Genomic DNA, 15,721 nt, shown 5'->3' with positions numbered 1-15,721 from the left:
ATGGAAACTTTGAACATTGTCCACTCGGGTTCAATGTCCCCAGCCTCCACAGGGATGCACAAAAAGCTCCACCGGAGGTGTGAGTTGAAAGTCTGTCAGACAGGATCCTCCTCCAGACGTTCCCAATTTACCCGCACTACCCGTTTGGGCTTACCAGGTCTGTCCAGAGTCTTCCCCCACCCCCTGACCCAACTCACCACCAGATGGTGATCGGTTGACAGCTCCGCACCTCTCTTCACCCGAAGAACATACGGCCTCAGATCAGATGAAACGATTACAAAATGTTATGTGCGTACTGAGCTGTGTGGATTTGGTGCGGTTGCACACAGAAATGTTCAAGGCCTGAGACCAGACCTCCCGCCAGTCAGCATCATCTATAGAAATGCTTAGATCTTTCTCCCAAGCAAGCTTGGTGGTTTGTGAGGTAAGAAGAGAATAAGAATTCAGGGTTCTGTAAAAAACAGCAATGCATTTTTTACTAATCTGTAAAGACAGGGCCTCCTCCACACATGAAGTGGTGTTGTCATTAAGGTAGTGTCTTTAACTACAAAATCTCTCATTTGTAACTAACTATCTGGATGGGCCAGTTATTCAAAGGTAAGCTGATCGGATTTTGGTTATTGGATTGGATCAAATCTTGAAAATGGGTTGTTCAAAAGGGAAAGAAGGAATCTGAAATCAGATTAGATCACAGAATCCAATCCTAGTTTTAATCTGGATCAAACCTTCAGTTTGTGTTGTTCAAAACTTGTCAGTAGGAGTTGGATAACTTTGATCCAAAAAAACAGGATTATCCTGATCCCAATTTCAAGGTGGATTCCAGGAAGAAAATGTAGTAAAACTTTAAAATTGGTCAAATAATACATTTGTATCATTTAGTGTATATACTTTTATTTATATTTTGCACTTGACTTGTGTAACCGTTGATAAAGTAGACATAGGCTACCAATTAAGCTATTCAGTATAGTAAAGTAAAAATAAAAATGATCTTGTCCCCATGAAATAATCCCCCAAACAGATTTCAATAACAAACAAAAATAATATATTCCATTTTCTGTCATTCATCACCGTATATTAATTTCAAAGAATCAATCATCAGAGAGGAGCCTGTCAAAAATAATTTCTAAGAATTGCATCCCTTACTATACGTCCAGTCAGTCCCTCATTCTGACTGACGCCAGAGGTTGGTCTGGTTCTTCAACAGGCTCAGGTGCATCATAAACATCATCACAGAGAGGGACATTGCACCTGGTAGCGATGTTGTGCAGGACGATACACTCAAGTATTATGTTGTATGCTCCCTGTGGTTCCACTCGCAAGTAGTTAAGGCATGCAAAGCATCTCTTCAGAACTCCATTTAAACGCTCAATTGCACATCTTGTTTTGCAATGAGCAGTGTTGAAGCGTGCCTGCGCAGGTGTGGTTGCTGCAAGAAAAGGAGTCATCAGCCATGGTAGGAGTGGATAGGCAATGTCTCCTAATATTATGCCATCCGGTCGGATGGTTTGGAGCTCTCTGTATAAAGCACTCTCTCTCAGGATACGTGCATCATGAACAGACTCAGGCCACACACGACACAGTTTGTGATGATGAGGTCAGCATCGCCCACAAGTTGTATGTTGATGCTGTGCCTCCCCTTTCGGTTAATGTACTCCCAAACCCTCTCATGAGGTGCTTGGATATGCACATGAGTGCAGTCAATAACCCCAATAGTATTGGGCATGTTCCCCAAAAGAAAAAAAACGTGTGCTTTGTCTGGGCAATCTGGACATCCTTTGGAAGTGAAACAAACTAATTGACCAGGCTGGCCAATGCAATTGACACAGCTTTCACTACATCACTCACAGTTGATTTGTCCATTCCTATATTGTCACCAACAACTTGGTAGAAAGTCCCAGATGCATAGGAGCGCAGACCAATGAGGACCTGTTCTTCCACAGACAGACTGTGACTCTTTTGGGTTCTCTGTTGAAGTTCTGGCCTGATAAGGTTTGCAATGTACTTAATATCAGCATTTCCAAAGCGAAAGCGAGGATACAGTTCTTCAGTGGTGCATTGCTCCAGTGGTTGTGCACACTCAACATACACCCTTTGATGTTATCCTCTTCCACCAAAACGGTTGTAGCGATGGACAATACCTGCCATGTCAGTGCCTCTCTCTAAGTTCACTGAGAAAGGCTGAATATAAGATGGCTGTCAAATACCCACACACCAATTGGCTGACGTGCTGTGGCTTGTGTTCAATTAAGTCAATCATGCCCAAGGCTTATGAATACTATGTTCACTACAACAGATGAGGTGGAACCATGGACTCAAAAGGACCTAATTTCACTGTTGCAGAAACTCATGCACTGCTGGAGGGTGTTAAGTGCCATTATGCCTCAATAGTAGGAAGAAGAAGAACCCTGAACATTCTTTATTTTGTTAACTATTGGACATTTGGCCTTTTTTTTTAAAAATTTATTTGTTAATGTATATTTGTTTTTATTTGTTGTGGCTCAGATGAGGGGTCATAAAAGAAATTATGAATGGAAGTGGATGTTTATTAGGGGTCATAAAAGAAATTATGAATGGAAGTGGATGTTTATTAGGGGTCCAAGCCCGAGTCTGCAAGAACCGGCAATAGCAAAGCTATGCCGTTCGCACAGCAGGGCTGTAGAACCCTATTGTTTTTCTCCTGATTAATCATCTTCTTCTTCTTCTTCTTCTTCTTCTTCTCCTCCTCCTCCTAAAACTCTAAACATCTAAACCGTACATGGTGGGGGGTTGCCATTTTCAGGACTGGTCCCAAACTCCGCAAGGACCTCAGGCGCAACAATTCACCCACTTCCACCACTAGGTGGCACTATAGCAGAAAAAAACGTACACCGGACATTTGAAAACCATATATCCACGCGTTCCCTGGATCCAACTGAATCACGTGATATAGGCCATGCCCATTTCCGCCTAAACCTTTATGCGTGAAAAATCGTGATTTATCAAAAACCTACTTTTTCGAACTCCTCCTAGACCGTGCGACTGATTTGCACAAAATTTGGGGCAGGCAGCATCTCCAGATGGGCTGGACAAAAAGTTAATAAAGATAATTTTGATAGGATAAAAATTGCGCATATTACGCACAAACAAATTTGTGTAGCTAACTATGAAAACACCAACGTTGCCATATCTCGGCCAAAATAAATGCCATCAACGCCAAACTTTAGATGTCTGTCATGTCTGACATGACCCTCTGAAGGTTAAAATTTATTAAATTTACAGGGTAGATAGACAATGGGTCTTGGACCACACCTACCAAGAATTACACATGTGGACCACTAGGTGGCGCTATAATGTTTCTTTTGCCTTTGAGTCCCACATTTCACATCACACATTAGAAATCCTTACATCCACGTCTTCCTTGAATCTAGCTGAATCACTTGATATAGGCCACGGCCATTTCCTCTCAAAAGTTTTTTTGCAATATCGCGCAATGTGCAAAACCAACTTTTCCGAACTTGTCCTAGGCCATGAGACGGATCAGCACGAAACCTGGTACGTAGCATCTCCAGATGGACGTGACCAAAAGTTACGCAAGAAATTCTGCTATGTTAAAGTATGCGCATTTGACGACCAAACAAAATTTTCCTAGCTAGCTAGCACACATGTATCATATATCTCGGCCAAATTAAATGTTATCAGCAAAGAACTTGAGAACGTTGTTCAACATCCCACTACAATGCTCTGTACCAAATTTGGCGAAGATCGGCCTTTTAGGGGGCGCTATAAGCAACGTTTATTTGTTTTGGACAATAACTCAATGCATTTAAATGGGAAAATTGCAATTGCAATATCTCTGCCACGGTAAATGCAATCAACACGAAACTTGTGATGCTCGTTCGGCATGCCGCTCTGAGGCTCTCTACTAAATTTGGCGTAGATCGGCCATTAGGGGGCGCTATAATAAACGTAGACGTGTTTTGGCCCTTTGACTCAATGTTACTGACATATTTGCAATGGGAATGTACCACAGACCTTGCAGCTCACACTTCTCAATATTTACTGATGTTTGCCTCCTACGTTACGTTTTGGTTTTCGCTTTTGCGTGCTCCTCTGGTTTTTTACAATAAACAAACTTCTTAAGCCACCTGACAAAGTTTCCACAACCTTCACAGTGGACAAATGCAACTCTTTTCTCTCACTTTTTCAATCCAAAATCAACACCATTCATAGGCGCCGATGAAAATACTGAGCACCCACGTGTGCCAGACTGCCAGTAGGCTCCATTCATTTACAATTAAACATTGCAGTTGGTGCTAAGTGGAGAGTCTGTGATAGTGTGATTGGTTATGTCGGTGGCATTGATTCTTAATTTCCCACGAAGCTGATCGCGGTAACGTGTCATTTGAACTTTTCATCTCCAATCCTATCCGTATATCATTGTTAAAGGTAGTCTGTATATGCATGGAGGTTAACTGTTGACCGCTACGTTTGCAACGGCGACGTACTGCAGACGTCGCGGCTTGCGCCTCTCGATATTTACCGACGTTTGCCTCCCCGCCGCCTGGCTTCGGGTTCCGCTTTCGCTTTCGCCCCGTCATAACTGCTTGCAGTTCTAGTGTTATTTTTGTGTTTTGTCTCAAAATAAGAAACACAGTGACCCCATGTTGGCTCTTCTACCTGTTCTTTACATAGCTGGTAGCCCACATTGTGATATGTTGTCCCATTTAGAGCATTGGCAATCCGGATTTGGTAATCTTGAAAACGGTGTATCTGAATCAGGGTGATCCAGTCCAATGTTGCTTTGAAAAACCGTCATAAAAGTAAAACGGATTACCTGATCCTGAATAGCAAAAAAATGGCATTTCCAAATCCGGATCATTTTGATCCAGATTAAATGTTTTGAACAACTGGCCCTAGAAGTCCCCTTGATTAGATAAGCCAAATTGCTGACACAACTGTTGAAAGGATAGACAAATCTGGCCTTTAAATAGATCACCTATTTTCTTTAGCCCTTGAGTGCACCACACTTTAAAGCCCTGGTCCTTAAAGCCTGGCAAAAAGTCTGGGTTATCAAGAATGGGGGTGAGATGAGATAACTGAGCCCGGCCTTCAATGGAGCGAATGAATCTCCAGGCTCTGATGGTACTGAGTGTAATAGGGTTAGGGCAGTGTTTAACAGATTCAAGATTATTCATAAACAATAGATTAAACAATGGACAATTCGACTGAGGAGGATTCAATATCATGCCAAATTGAGGCTGGGTCACAGTTGTGCCAGTCGCAGGTGTGATGCCAGCTGGTAAAATCTAAGATTTGGCACATCTAGCCCTCCATCACGACCCGCCATTTGAAGTTTTGACATCTTGAGACGGGGCCTTCTTTTGCTCCAAATGAAGGAGCTCAACCAACCTTCAAGCACCTTAATAACCTTGTTGGATAATAAAATAGGGATCATTTGCAGTGGGTACAGCAGTCTAGGCAGTACATTAATTTTAATAAGAGCAACCCTGCCTAAACAGGAAAGAGGGAGAGGGGCCCAGCGGTCTAGGTCTGCCCTTATAGCATCCAATAGGGGGGGAAGTTGGACTTAAACATCTGATCAAAAGTGGGTGTTACCTGCACTCCTAAATAAATGAAACTGGTGGGAGACCAGCGGAACGGGAAGGGCTCAACCATGTCTGGAACGCATGTTAACGACCCCAGAGGCATAGTCTTGGATTTTGCAAAGATAATTTTATATCCCGAAAAGACGCTGAAAGATGAAATGACCTTAATCAGGCAGGGAACAGAAGTTTGGGGTTGCGTAAGGTGTACCAAAATGTCATCCACGTATAGGGTAATACAGAACCCTAATCCAATTCACAAAATTGTCACCTAGGCCAAATTCTTCCAGGGCGTAGAACAAATACGACCACTCAACCCGGTCGAATGCCTTCTCAGCATCGAGAGACAGCACGAGAGCTAAAAAGAGACCCTAGATTCGTTGTGGATTAAGCCACCGTTCTGGCTCGCCCAGTGCGCCGCTTCCATGACCCTCTGTTTGTCTCTGAATGAGTGGAATCAGAGTAGCAGCAATCTGGGGCTCCTGTTCGGGTCCGGTTTCTGTGCGAGGGTGCGGTGGGCTCTCTCCAGCTTTATGCGTCCGGCCTTTGTGGTCATCTTTAGGACGCGGGGTAGCCATGACTCGAAAAACTCCACCGGCTGCCGGCTGCCCAAGCTCCGTAGCAAGCTTGTGGATAGTCTCGTCCAGAGGGCTACGTTTTTTTATCAATAACTTTAGTAATGTTGGAAGTCATTACACCCAGAGCTTTAGCAAGGGCACGGTCAAGCCCATCAACGGTATCAAGCTAGGTCTGGTCGCCATCTTGTGTGTCATTGCCGGGGTCAGACGGGACATCTTTTTTGTCTTTATTTCCTCTGGTTTTTCCCATCTCACCAAAAGACTGTGGCCAAACATTTTCCAAGGACATAGCCCGTTATGTTCAAAACATAAAACATGTCTCATAGTGCTCGGTCATTAGCAGGATAATAGGAAAAGTAGCACTGAGGGGCACGGAGCTCTGGCAAAAGCGTCTGTTCAGCTAACCGCCATCACATGACCCCCAGAACCAGTTTGGAAGATCCATTCCTATCGATCCTACCAGCGTGATTCCATCTGGAATGAAGACTCATCGAATATTCCACCTAGTGGTAGGGTGGTGACAGTTACCAGGACTGCTTCACACATCTACAGGGTGCACTTATCAAAAGAAACTGCCCCAGGAACAGTAACAGACCTTTAACAAACTACAGACAGTGGATTGATGAAACAGACATTGAAAGTGTAAAAAAGTGTAAAAAACATTTTACAAAACATAGACAAAACTAAAAGACGTTTATTTTGAAAGGCTATTTTTTTATGTTCATTGTGTTATTCACTTAATACCTGCACATTTAAGCTACAAAGTGTTTCATTTTTCAATTTACCTTGTTGTCTGTGCACTTTCATTTATGGTTATTACAGTGTATGTTCCTTAGCTCTTTATGAACCTAGAGTAAAGGTGGATTTACCAAAATAGGGGTTACATTAGTGTTTAGAGTGGGTAAAGTTTGGGGGAAACATCACATTAGTGAAATGCAAATGTCCCATTCAGTTGTGTTAAATTGTAGTACCTTACCTGTACTATCAGTAGAGTACTTATTGTCTGTTATGTTATTTACAGCTACAGGTGAAGTAGATTAGATTCATGTATTATCTATAATTTGAGTCAATTGAGTCTTTACATTACATAAGATAAATGTCCATCAATCAGTTGTGTTGGAATTTTAAACTCCAGTGGATTTATAAAGGCTATGGTTGACTGCTCCTCAGATCTCTGCATGATAAATTGAGACAGTTAGCTAGACTATCTGTCCAATCTTGCACTACTATTACAGCAGCTCTGTGCGGAGCTTAGCGCCGCCCATGATGATTGTGATTGGTTTAAAGAAATAGCAATAAACCAGAGCATGTTTTTCTCCCATCCCGGAATGCTTTGTGGAGTAGCCAGACCCTCCTCCAATCGTGTGGGTGGTCTGGCAAAGCGAGACTAGATTAATGATGATGTAATTGAATCCTTGTTATAAATTTTAAAAGCCCATTGTCACTAGGATTTACACAATGTTGCCCTTTTTGCAGAAAATCCCTTGAAGGAAATTGTGACACTGTGCTCCTGTGGCTGCAGTAAACTCACTGGGGATGGAATCCACAAAGTAGTGAAACTTCCTCTTGAAGATATCCAGCGTATGCTGCAGGACTTGCTGGTAGTTCGCCTTACCCAGAGAGATAAGGGTTAGCTGCTTCTCCACAGCGCTACGTATGGTGGGTAGCACCAGCTCTGCATCTGCAAAGTGCACACAATCATTGGTATTTTAATACGGTGTTTCCCCTATAATAGTACCGTGGAACCTGCGCCAGGCAGTCAAAAATAACGACAACGACAATAACGACGTCCATGAATGAGGCAACGGTCTGTGATTAGTTCAAGTCTGTAACCGCAGGACAGTTAAGTGTATTACCTTAACTGCTAAAGTTAATTGAAACATTGCTATAGCAACAGTTACAAACAGGCTTGGTAGTGAACGACACGCTAACGTGATGATGGATTCTTTGTTTGTGTTTTTAGCTGAGCTGGACCAGAGGCCTGACTACGAAGCAAGATTTGGCGTTAACTTCAGGTTCAAACCAGGGTTTTGTGTATCACGACGATGGATCATTTGTCGCAACTGAAATAATTGGCTAAAGCAACGACACTTTATGGAAAGCACAAGTGTAATTATGGTCAGATCTTGTGCCTGACTGATGGGGAAGTGATATTGATAAGCGTTGATTTACGCATTTACAGTGTCAGCTTTTTTTTCAATCAATTTTGTATTGCTTTTTTAACTTTAAACATACAGAACAAAGAAACACAAATTGAACAGGAACACAAACCCTCTCCCACCCCCCACGGTCTGTGGTCTCGAGGAAAACAAAACAAGCAAACAAACAGAAATCACACCTTGCCTAATCTCTCTCTAGTTCTTGAGGCGCTGAGGTCATTAGGTCTGATATTTGTGCTGCTGTGTTTTTCCATAGGTTGATAGTCGATAATTTGGCTTTGTTAATCCTTGCTGTAGAAAGCTCAAGCATATGTCCAGAAAATACGCCAACCACTGTTTTAAATAAAGCGAATGGGGGGGAGCCAGCGTTGAGCTATCATTTTCTTAGTTGTAGTTGAGCCGGCTATTGGGAGTTCTCCTATAAATCCTTGCATCAGTTTAGCATAAATCCTGGACACTAATCCTCCCACAGGAAAATCAACAGACCATTTAATGACTGGGTGCGCCTCAAGACTGTTTCCCCATGGCACTCCATAGCATTTTAGGGCTGATCTTCAGCGAAGATAAAGGTAGAAAAATGTCTTTAAAACTAGCTCTCAGGTCCTCAAAACTCAACATACCTTTCTCATTGAATAGCTGGTCTAAAGTATAAATACCTCTGTCACTCCACTGGTTACAAGCAAAGGGTTTGTTCCCAGACATTAAGTGTGCGTTGTGCCATATTGGGGTGTTCAAATGCCACTTATTGGTATAGTGTAGTTGCTCCTCTACCTGTTTAACGTTGGTCAGTGCGTTGGTGATAATAGACCATAGGCTAACATAAATTTTTTTGGACACACACCTGCAAAGGCAAGGTCTTGCAGTCTTAGACTTCCAGTGAGGTTTTGCTCTATTTCTCTCCATGGAACTGTAGATGAGGGGTCCATCCACACTTTGAGGGCCCGTAGCTGAAAGGCTCTGCAATACACTTTAAGGTTGGGGAGGGCCAGGCCTCCCATGTTTGTGGTATGTTGCAGGGTAGAGTATTTTAGTCTAGGTTGTTTATTATTCCAAATATACTGCCGAATTACGGTATCAAGTTTCTTCCAGAAATGTATTGGTGGGGGTAAGGGGATCATTGTACATAAGAAATTCACACGAGGAACTATGTTCATTTTAACAACAGCAATCCTGGACCATAGCGTCAGCTATTTTTTGCTAGCTTTCCTTCCTGTTTTAGGAAGCACTGAAGACTGTATTGTGTTTTGCTCGTAAAACCGTGTTTGTGTTATTCATATTTATGTAGAATTATAGTTTGCTCTTTGTAAAATATGTTTGCGATTGGTCATGGCCTCTTTTATGTGAACGCGCGCGTCGCTGGATTGGGGGAAACCCTGGGTTGATGGAACTAGTTGATAATCCAGGGCATGTTGATCTTGCTTCGTAGTGCAGGACTCAGAACATATTGTGCCAGATCGGTTATGCTGTTTTGCCCTCAGGGGAAACACTAATAGCATTCTACAAAAGCCACTCACAAATTTCAATTCTCATTAATAATGTGGCTCATGAAATTTAATTAACCATTCTGTCTGGTCCCATATCCAAAAGGATTGATTATATGGGACTATCTGCATCTGCTGACATCCAGATATGATTCAGCAATGTTCTAGAAAAGTGCAACCACACAGCCACAAATCTCATATACATGTCATAGAATGTAGAATAATATAAGGTAAATGACCTGTCTTGTAGTAGCCATGTACCAGGACAATGCCTAGGTTGGTTGGCTTCAACTTGCGTCCATTCTCTACAGTCACATAGTTCCTCTGGCAGATGTTGTTTATGTGGACAGGGATGCTGGCATCAGTACCTAGGAGGACAGAAGCCAAATTTGTAAAACTGTTAATTATTAGTATTATCCATTGGCAGATGAATGTTGCAATGCAGATCCTATTAAAAACATAATGCTTAATAAAGAACAGCATCAAGTCGTGAGTTAACTTAATACTTAATAACTAATACTATTTGCTAGTGCTGTCAAACAATTAAAATATTTAATCGTGATTAATCGCATTAATGTCATAGTTAACTCGCAATTAATCACACATTTTTCTCTATTCTAAATGTCCCTTGATTTCTTTTTGTCCCATTATTTATTCTCATTTTAATGCTCTTATCAACATGATACGATACTTTTAAAACAGTGCCTGAACCGAAAAAAACCCAAAAACGAGCACCTTGTTCAGTTGTATTTGTCTGTTCAAAAATATAAAACAATAAAAAGTTGATCTACAAAAAGGCAAAAACAACCACTGGATGGGAAAAAGGTATTGAGTCTGTGTTTTTCAGACAACGACAGCTACAGTCTGGTGTTAAAATCCTCTACAGTGAAATACGGTCACACTTTACACTGTTTAGCTGTCAGCATTTTAACCATGTTCACTCCAGCAAGTGTAGTGTTGGCGATGTTTCAGTTCCCTCTAACATCCATTTTCGGAGCATCAGAGAGAAGCGCAGGCATTTAAGTGGCACCTAATTAAGCACCGAAATACGCGTTGCTATTCGGTCCGGTAGATAACGGTCGTTAAGGCATCGGTGCCGTATTAGCACCAGGTCTCGGACCCCACCCCCCCAAATAAAAACTCTCTGGATGACATTTTCCCATTCAAAATGGCGATTTTCACTGAAAAGCGACTAGTTTGCAGGTATGTACTAGCTACTCTTTGGCTGGCTCGCAAGCCCAAACAAGTGTGTCTGTTGTTTTGTTTCCGGTCTAGCTAGATCCGGTGTGGTGTTGTAGTTTTTCTAACGTTACTAGTTGTTGCAACAGCAAAACTACAAAGTTTGCTAGGCCAAAAAGAACGTTAATCTCGCGATAAAAAAATGTATGCCGTTAAAATGGGTTTGCGTTAACGCCGTTAATAATGCGTTTAACTGACAGCACTACTATTTGCACATACAAAGGCCAGAAATCTATTCAGCAGAGAATGTCTGACTAGTTTTGAATTAGTATATGTGACCAAGAGAGGGATGCCTCAGTGAAGGGCATCAGTTTGTCACCACAGTTATTTTGTTTTGTATCCTGAGTCCATATAAGACTTAAGCAAAATATATTAAGATATCCTGACCATGTCTTAAGTGATAAGACAGTTTGTTGAAATTTTTTATTCAAGGTTCTGAATACATGCATTTCTCTGGAAGAATGTACAAAACAGATGGAATAAAAACAATCTGAAGTTCTGCTGTGCTCAACCCAAGATAATAATTGTAGCAACACCTTGAGGCCAGCACTTTGCAAAGGCTGCTTCCTCTCTTACAATTAAACAGAAAGTGCTGAGGTATACCAATGCCATGTTTCTCCATGAGGGTGATGAGTTCAGCCTCGGTCAGGTAGTCTGGGGGGCTGGTCTGCTTTTCCAAAAGCTTGATCTCGTCTACTGTGAAAGTGTCTCCACGCTCACAAGCTGGCATCGCCTCTTCAAGAGGAATTCCCTGCCACGGCATCACTGCTGTGTAACCTGGGAATAGAATTTGCATTTAAAATGCATTTATTCATAAATCCATCATTACATATCATGAAACAAGTGCAGAGTCTCCCTTCTTAAAACAGCTCGACATTTGTTTTTCATTTTATTATCTGTCTAATATAAATTCTGTAATGCCTGTAGAGGACTGTGATGTAATGATCCCCCAAACCCTGATCTTTGCAGGTAATGCCTTGTTTTTAGTCTTTGTAGTTGGTCACAAGCAACCTCTTAAAAGTGAAAAAAAATACACTGAGCAAATTAACTAGGACTACAAACATATGTCGAATACATGTGTGATATAGCAATTAGGGCTGCCAATCGATTACAATATTTAATCACGATTACTTGCCTGATTGTCCATAGTTAATCGCGATTGGTCGCATGATGAATCACATTGTCTGTTCAAAATGTACCTTAATTTTTTTATTTGTCACATATTTAATACTTAATTAACATGGGAATGGACAAATATGCTTGATTTATGCAAATGTATCTACTGTATATTGTTATTGGAAATTCATTGACACCAACAAAACCATGACAAAAATTGTCCAAAAACCCTCATAGCAGTGTTTCCTTTATCAGTAATTACCGGTTTTTAGCCGGTAAATCTGTTAAAGTCTGACATATTTAATTCTCTCCAGTCATAATGTCCGGTGAAATTTCCTCTCCTGTGTATGCAGCCGGCCTCTCTGTCTGTATGGTCTGTAGTCACCACTCTGTCAAGCCAATCTATCATGAAGGCTGCTGTGCCAGTACCACAGACTCAACGCTGCTCAGGTGAGCGAGTGCAGGTCTATGTCGAACACAAAGCAGCAGATATTACTGAAGTAGGAGCTACAAATGTGCAAAGTGCCAACAGCAGTTTGGTACTCAAGAGGCAAGCTGAATGTGTGCCCAGCTGGCTTTACCTGGGGATATTAGGGTTTTGCCACTACATGAGAAGGCCTCTGTGCCAAGGTTGAAGTCTATGGTGGTCTGTAAGTATTTGCAATCCTGACTGACAGTGGCAATGAAATGCCGTGTGATGTAATCGTATAGCCGCCAGCCATCACTTCCTGTGGAATAGCAGAAGAGGAAGAACTTGGGTTAGAGGATGAACATGAAGGCGTCCATGGAAGAATTTAAAGGTCAGGGCGTGTCGTTGTCCAACCACACCAGAAGGCCAAATTGTTTGTAGTTGTTCCAAACGGCCACACTCGAATACAAAGTGAAAAGCCGGCAGTCATAAGAGGGGTGACACATATTAATCATTTAAATATGATATATAATAGCGGAGATTTTCAGACAGTCTCTCCTGAAGGACTTCTTCTAGTGTATACACATGACTAAAAGTAATAACAAATTATATGTATTGGGGTGGAGGCAAAAATCTCAAAACTAATAAAAACAAGTAAAGTGGTAAAAATCTGGGTAAATTGACACTTTAATCAATTAAGACGTGTTCTGCTGATCAGTGTAAAAAGTCTTTAACATGCTTTGTCATGTACGGTTACACTATACACAATAAAAAGCACCAAACAATGGACAGCACATTGGTAATATTCTGTGGTCATGCCCAAGATTAAGTGAGGAAGGATGTCTTTGATGCTCTTAAAGTAGTCTTTCACTATGAGATACCCAAAGACCCTACAGTGGTTCTTCTAGGTGTGCTACCAGACAGTGTCGTTGGCAGAGACAAGGCATATTTATACATATCACGTTAGCAGCAGCCATCAAGTGTATAACCCCCAACGTATAATGTTTGGACCAAAGGGTATGGGAGCTGTACGAATTGGAGAAAAAAAGAAAAAAAATCACAAATGCCTTACGGCTTCAGAAGCCGAAATTCGTAAAGAGGTGAATGCCTGTAATGCCTCTGCTACTGCAATGATAATATAACGGTAATGTTAATATAGATTATTATATTTTAATCTAATATGATCAAGGCTGAGTCATTTACACCCCGACCTTGTATTGGTTTTGTAAGATGTATGTGCAAAAATGACTAATTATTGTTGCAGCTGGAATGCAAGGAGAAAAAAAATGCCATAAGTAGGAACTGTTGAAAAGCATGTGAATATGGCAAAAATATGGTGTGTGGTTTTGTAAAGTTTGAATAAAAGAGTTAAAAACACACAGACACTAAACAGTAAAAACAACAAAATACGGTATACAAGTCTGTCATCAGTATATCATATACAATAAAATGGCTATTTTGACAGCTGATGTCTTGCCCTTACTTTTTGATCTGAGGTGATATGTATTATCTATTATCTAATTAGTTGTATGACTCACCCAGTTCCCGTTCTGAGGCAGCACGCATGGGAGTGATAGGTGGATGGTCTCCAGCATCAGTTCCTTTCCTGGGTCGATTTAATCCAGTTGAAAGCAGAGCCTTCACCTGATGGAGGGGTAAAACATGTTTTAGAAACATACATTGATATGTATCCACATTCAATCCACATATTGTAACTGCCTGCCTATGGACATAATTACAATAAATCTGTTTCTGTATACATAAACTGCTGGCCTTGAATGTATCAGAGAATTATTCCTTTTTGTATCCTTGGCCCCACAGGGGTGCTCACCTCCTCTGCCCAGAAGGGATTGTTGGTCTGCTGCTCCAGTGTTCCCTTCAGGTCGAAGTTCTCTGGGTAGTGGGTAGTCTCAGTACGTGGGTAGCTGATGTAGCCCTGTGTATACAGACGCTCTGCAATCTGCATGGTATGCTGGGGACCCATACCTGAGGCATCAAAAATTATCAAAAATGTTTTCTCTTTTCTTACACCCTCACAAAACTGGAGCTGTCATTTTATTACTTGATCTTACTGGGTCTCAGTCTGAATTACGGTGATGGTTGGACTATCAGAATACCGGACTCCACATTTGTTTTATCCTATGAAAGTTGCGTAGAATGTTTTTGAAGACGGTCATTTTCAGATTTCCAGACAACTGTGTCCTAGACTAAATGCTGTAAATATAATTTAAAAGTGGATTTTCTTTTAACCACAGTATGGAGTTCTACTGTGCAATTTGCCTAATACCTTCTACTGAATAATCTCTGAAACTGCACTTCCTATATTTTCATTTATAGTAAATAAAAAGTATTTTGCATTTGTTTTAAATATATAATAAGGCTGAATATTCCAAATATTTCTGATAGTCAACAAATCACATTAAAACAAACAAACCAACAAGAGGCTTATTCTTCAACCGTTCATATGAAGAAATGTTGGTAACACTTTACTTGAAGGTATCTACATAAGAGTGACATGACACTGTCATGAACACATGACACTGTCATGACACAGTCATGACACATGACCCCTAACGCTAACTCTAATTCTAACCATAACTTGTCATGACAAAAACCGAATGACACTTACTAAGAAGAGTTATGTCATAAACGTTTATGACTGTCTATAATGTTTATGACACATTCATGACAGTGTCATGTCACTCTTATGTAGATACCGTCAAGTAAAGTGTAACCGAAATTTCTTCTTATAACCCACTTACGCAGTTTTCACAAAGATTCTGACATTCATCAGTGTTTTCTTATTTGGGATTTGTTCTTAGGAAAGAGCAGAATCTCCAGTAAATAACTCAAAAAAATAAACATAATCTTCTATTATCCTAAAACTTATTGATATCTGTCCTACTTCCGGTTTTCACAGGAAGTGATGCAAAACCGCCACTATACGCAGATAATTTTTAAAAGGACAACGCCAGAAAAGAGAAGGCATGAAGTTTAATTGCAGGAGTGCTTAGAGTGTAAGGTAGATACTACTAGCTTAATAAACACCTGAATGTTCTTTCTAGTACTTTGAGAGCTACTAAAATCTGTGAGTCGGGCAGGCATGACACTGCGCTTCTGAGACGCTCCCGGTTTGGTATGGTGCGTGACAGAGGAC

The 15,721-nt window shown here is 41.1% G+C and overlaps 1 protein-coding gene across 1 annotated transcript in view; it reads right to left on the bottom strand.

Moving 5' to 3' along the window:
* The window catches only part of top3b (DNA topoisomerase III beta), a 69,675-nt gene that overhangs the window by 15,114 nt on the left and 38,840 nt on the right, over positions 1–15,721 (bottom strand). Inside the window, exons 9-14 of the mRNA XM_078250339.1 lie at positions 14,396–14,550; positions 14,103–14,208; positions 12,737–12,883; positions 11,643–11,816; positions 10,040–10,168; positions 7,692–7,841 (exon numbers count right to left, since the gene is read on the bottom strand). Of these exons, the coding sequence (XP_078106465.1) occupies positions 7,692–7,841; positions 10,040–10,168; positions 11,643–11,816; positions 12,737–12,883; positions 14,103–14,208; positions 14,396–14,550 (861 nt within the window). The remainder of the gene's footprint in view (positions 1–7,691; positions 7,842–10,039; positions 10,169–11,642; positions 11,817–12,736; positions 12,884–14,102; positions 14,209–14,395; positions 14,551–15,721) is intronic.

Source organism: Sander vitreus, chromosome 5, assembly GCF_031162955.1.
Source record: "Sander vitreus isolate 19-12246 chromosome 5, sanVit1, whole genome shotgun sequence".
NCBI lineage: Eukaryota > Metazoa > Chordata > Actinopteri > Perciformes > Percidae > Sander > Sander vitreus.
Note: the sequence above shows the minus strand (reverse complement) of the source record. Positions and strands in the feature narration are given on the sequence as shown.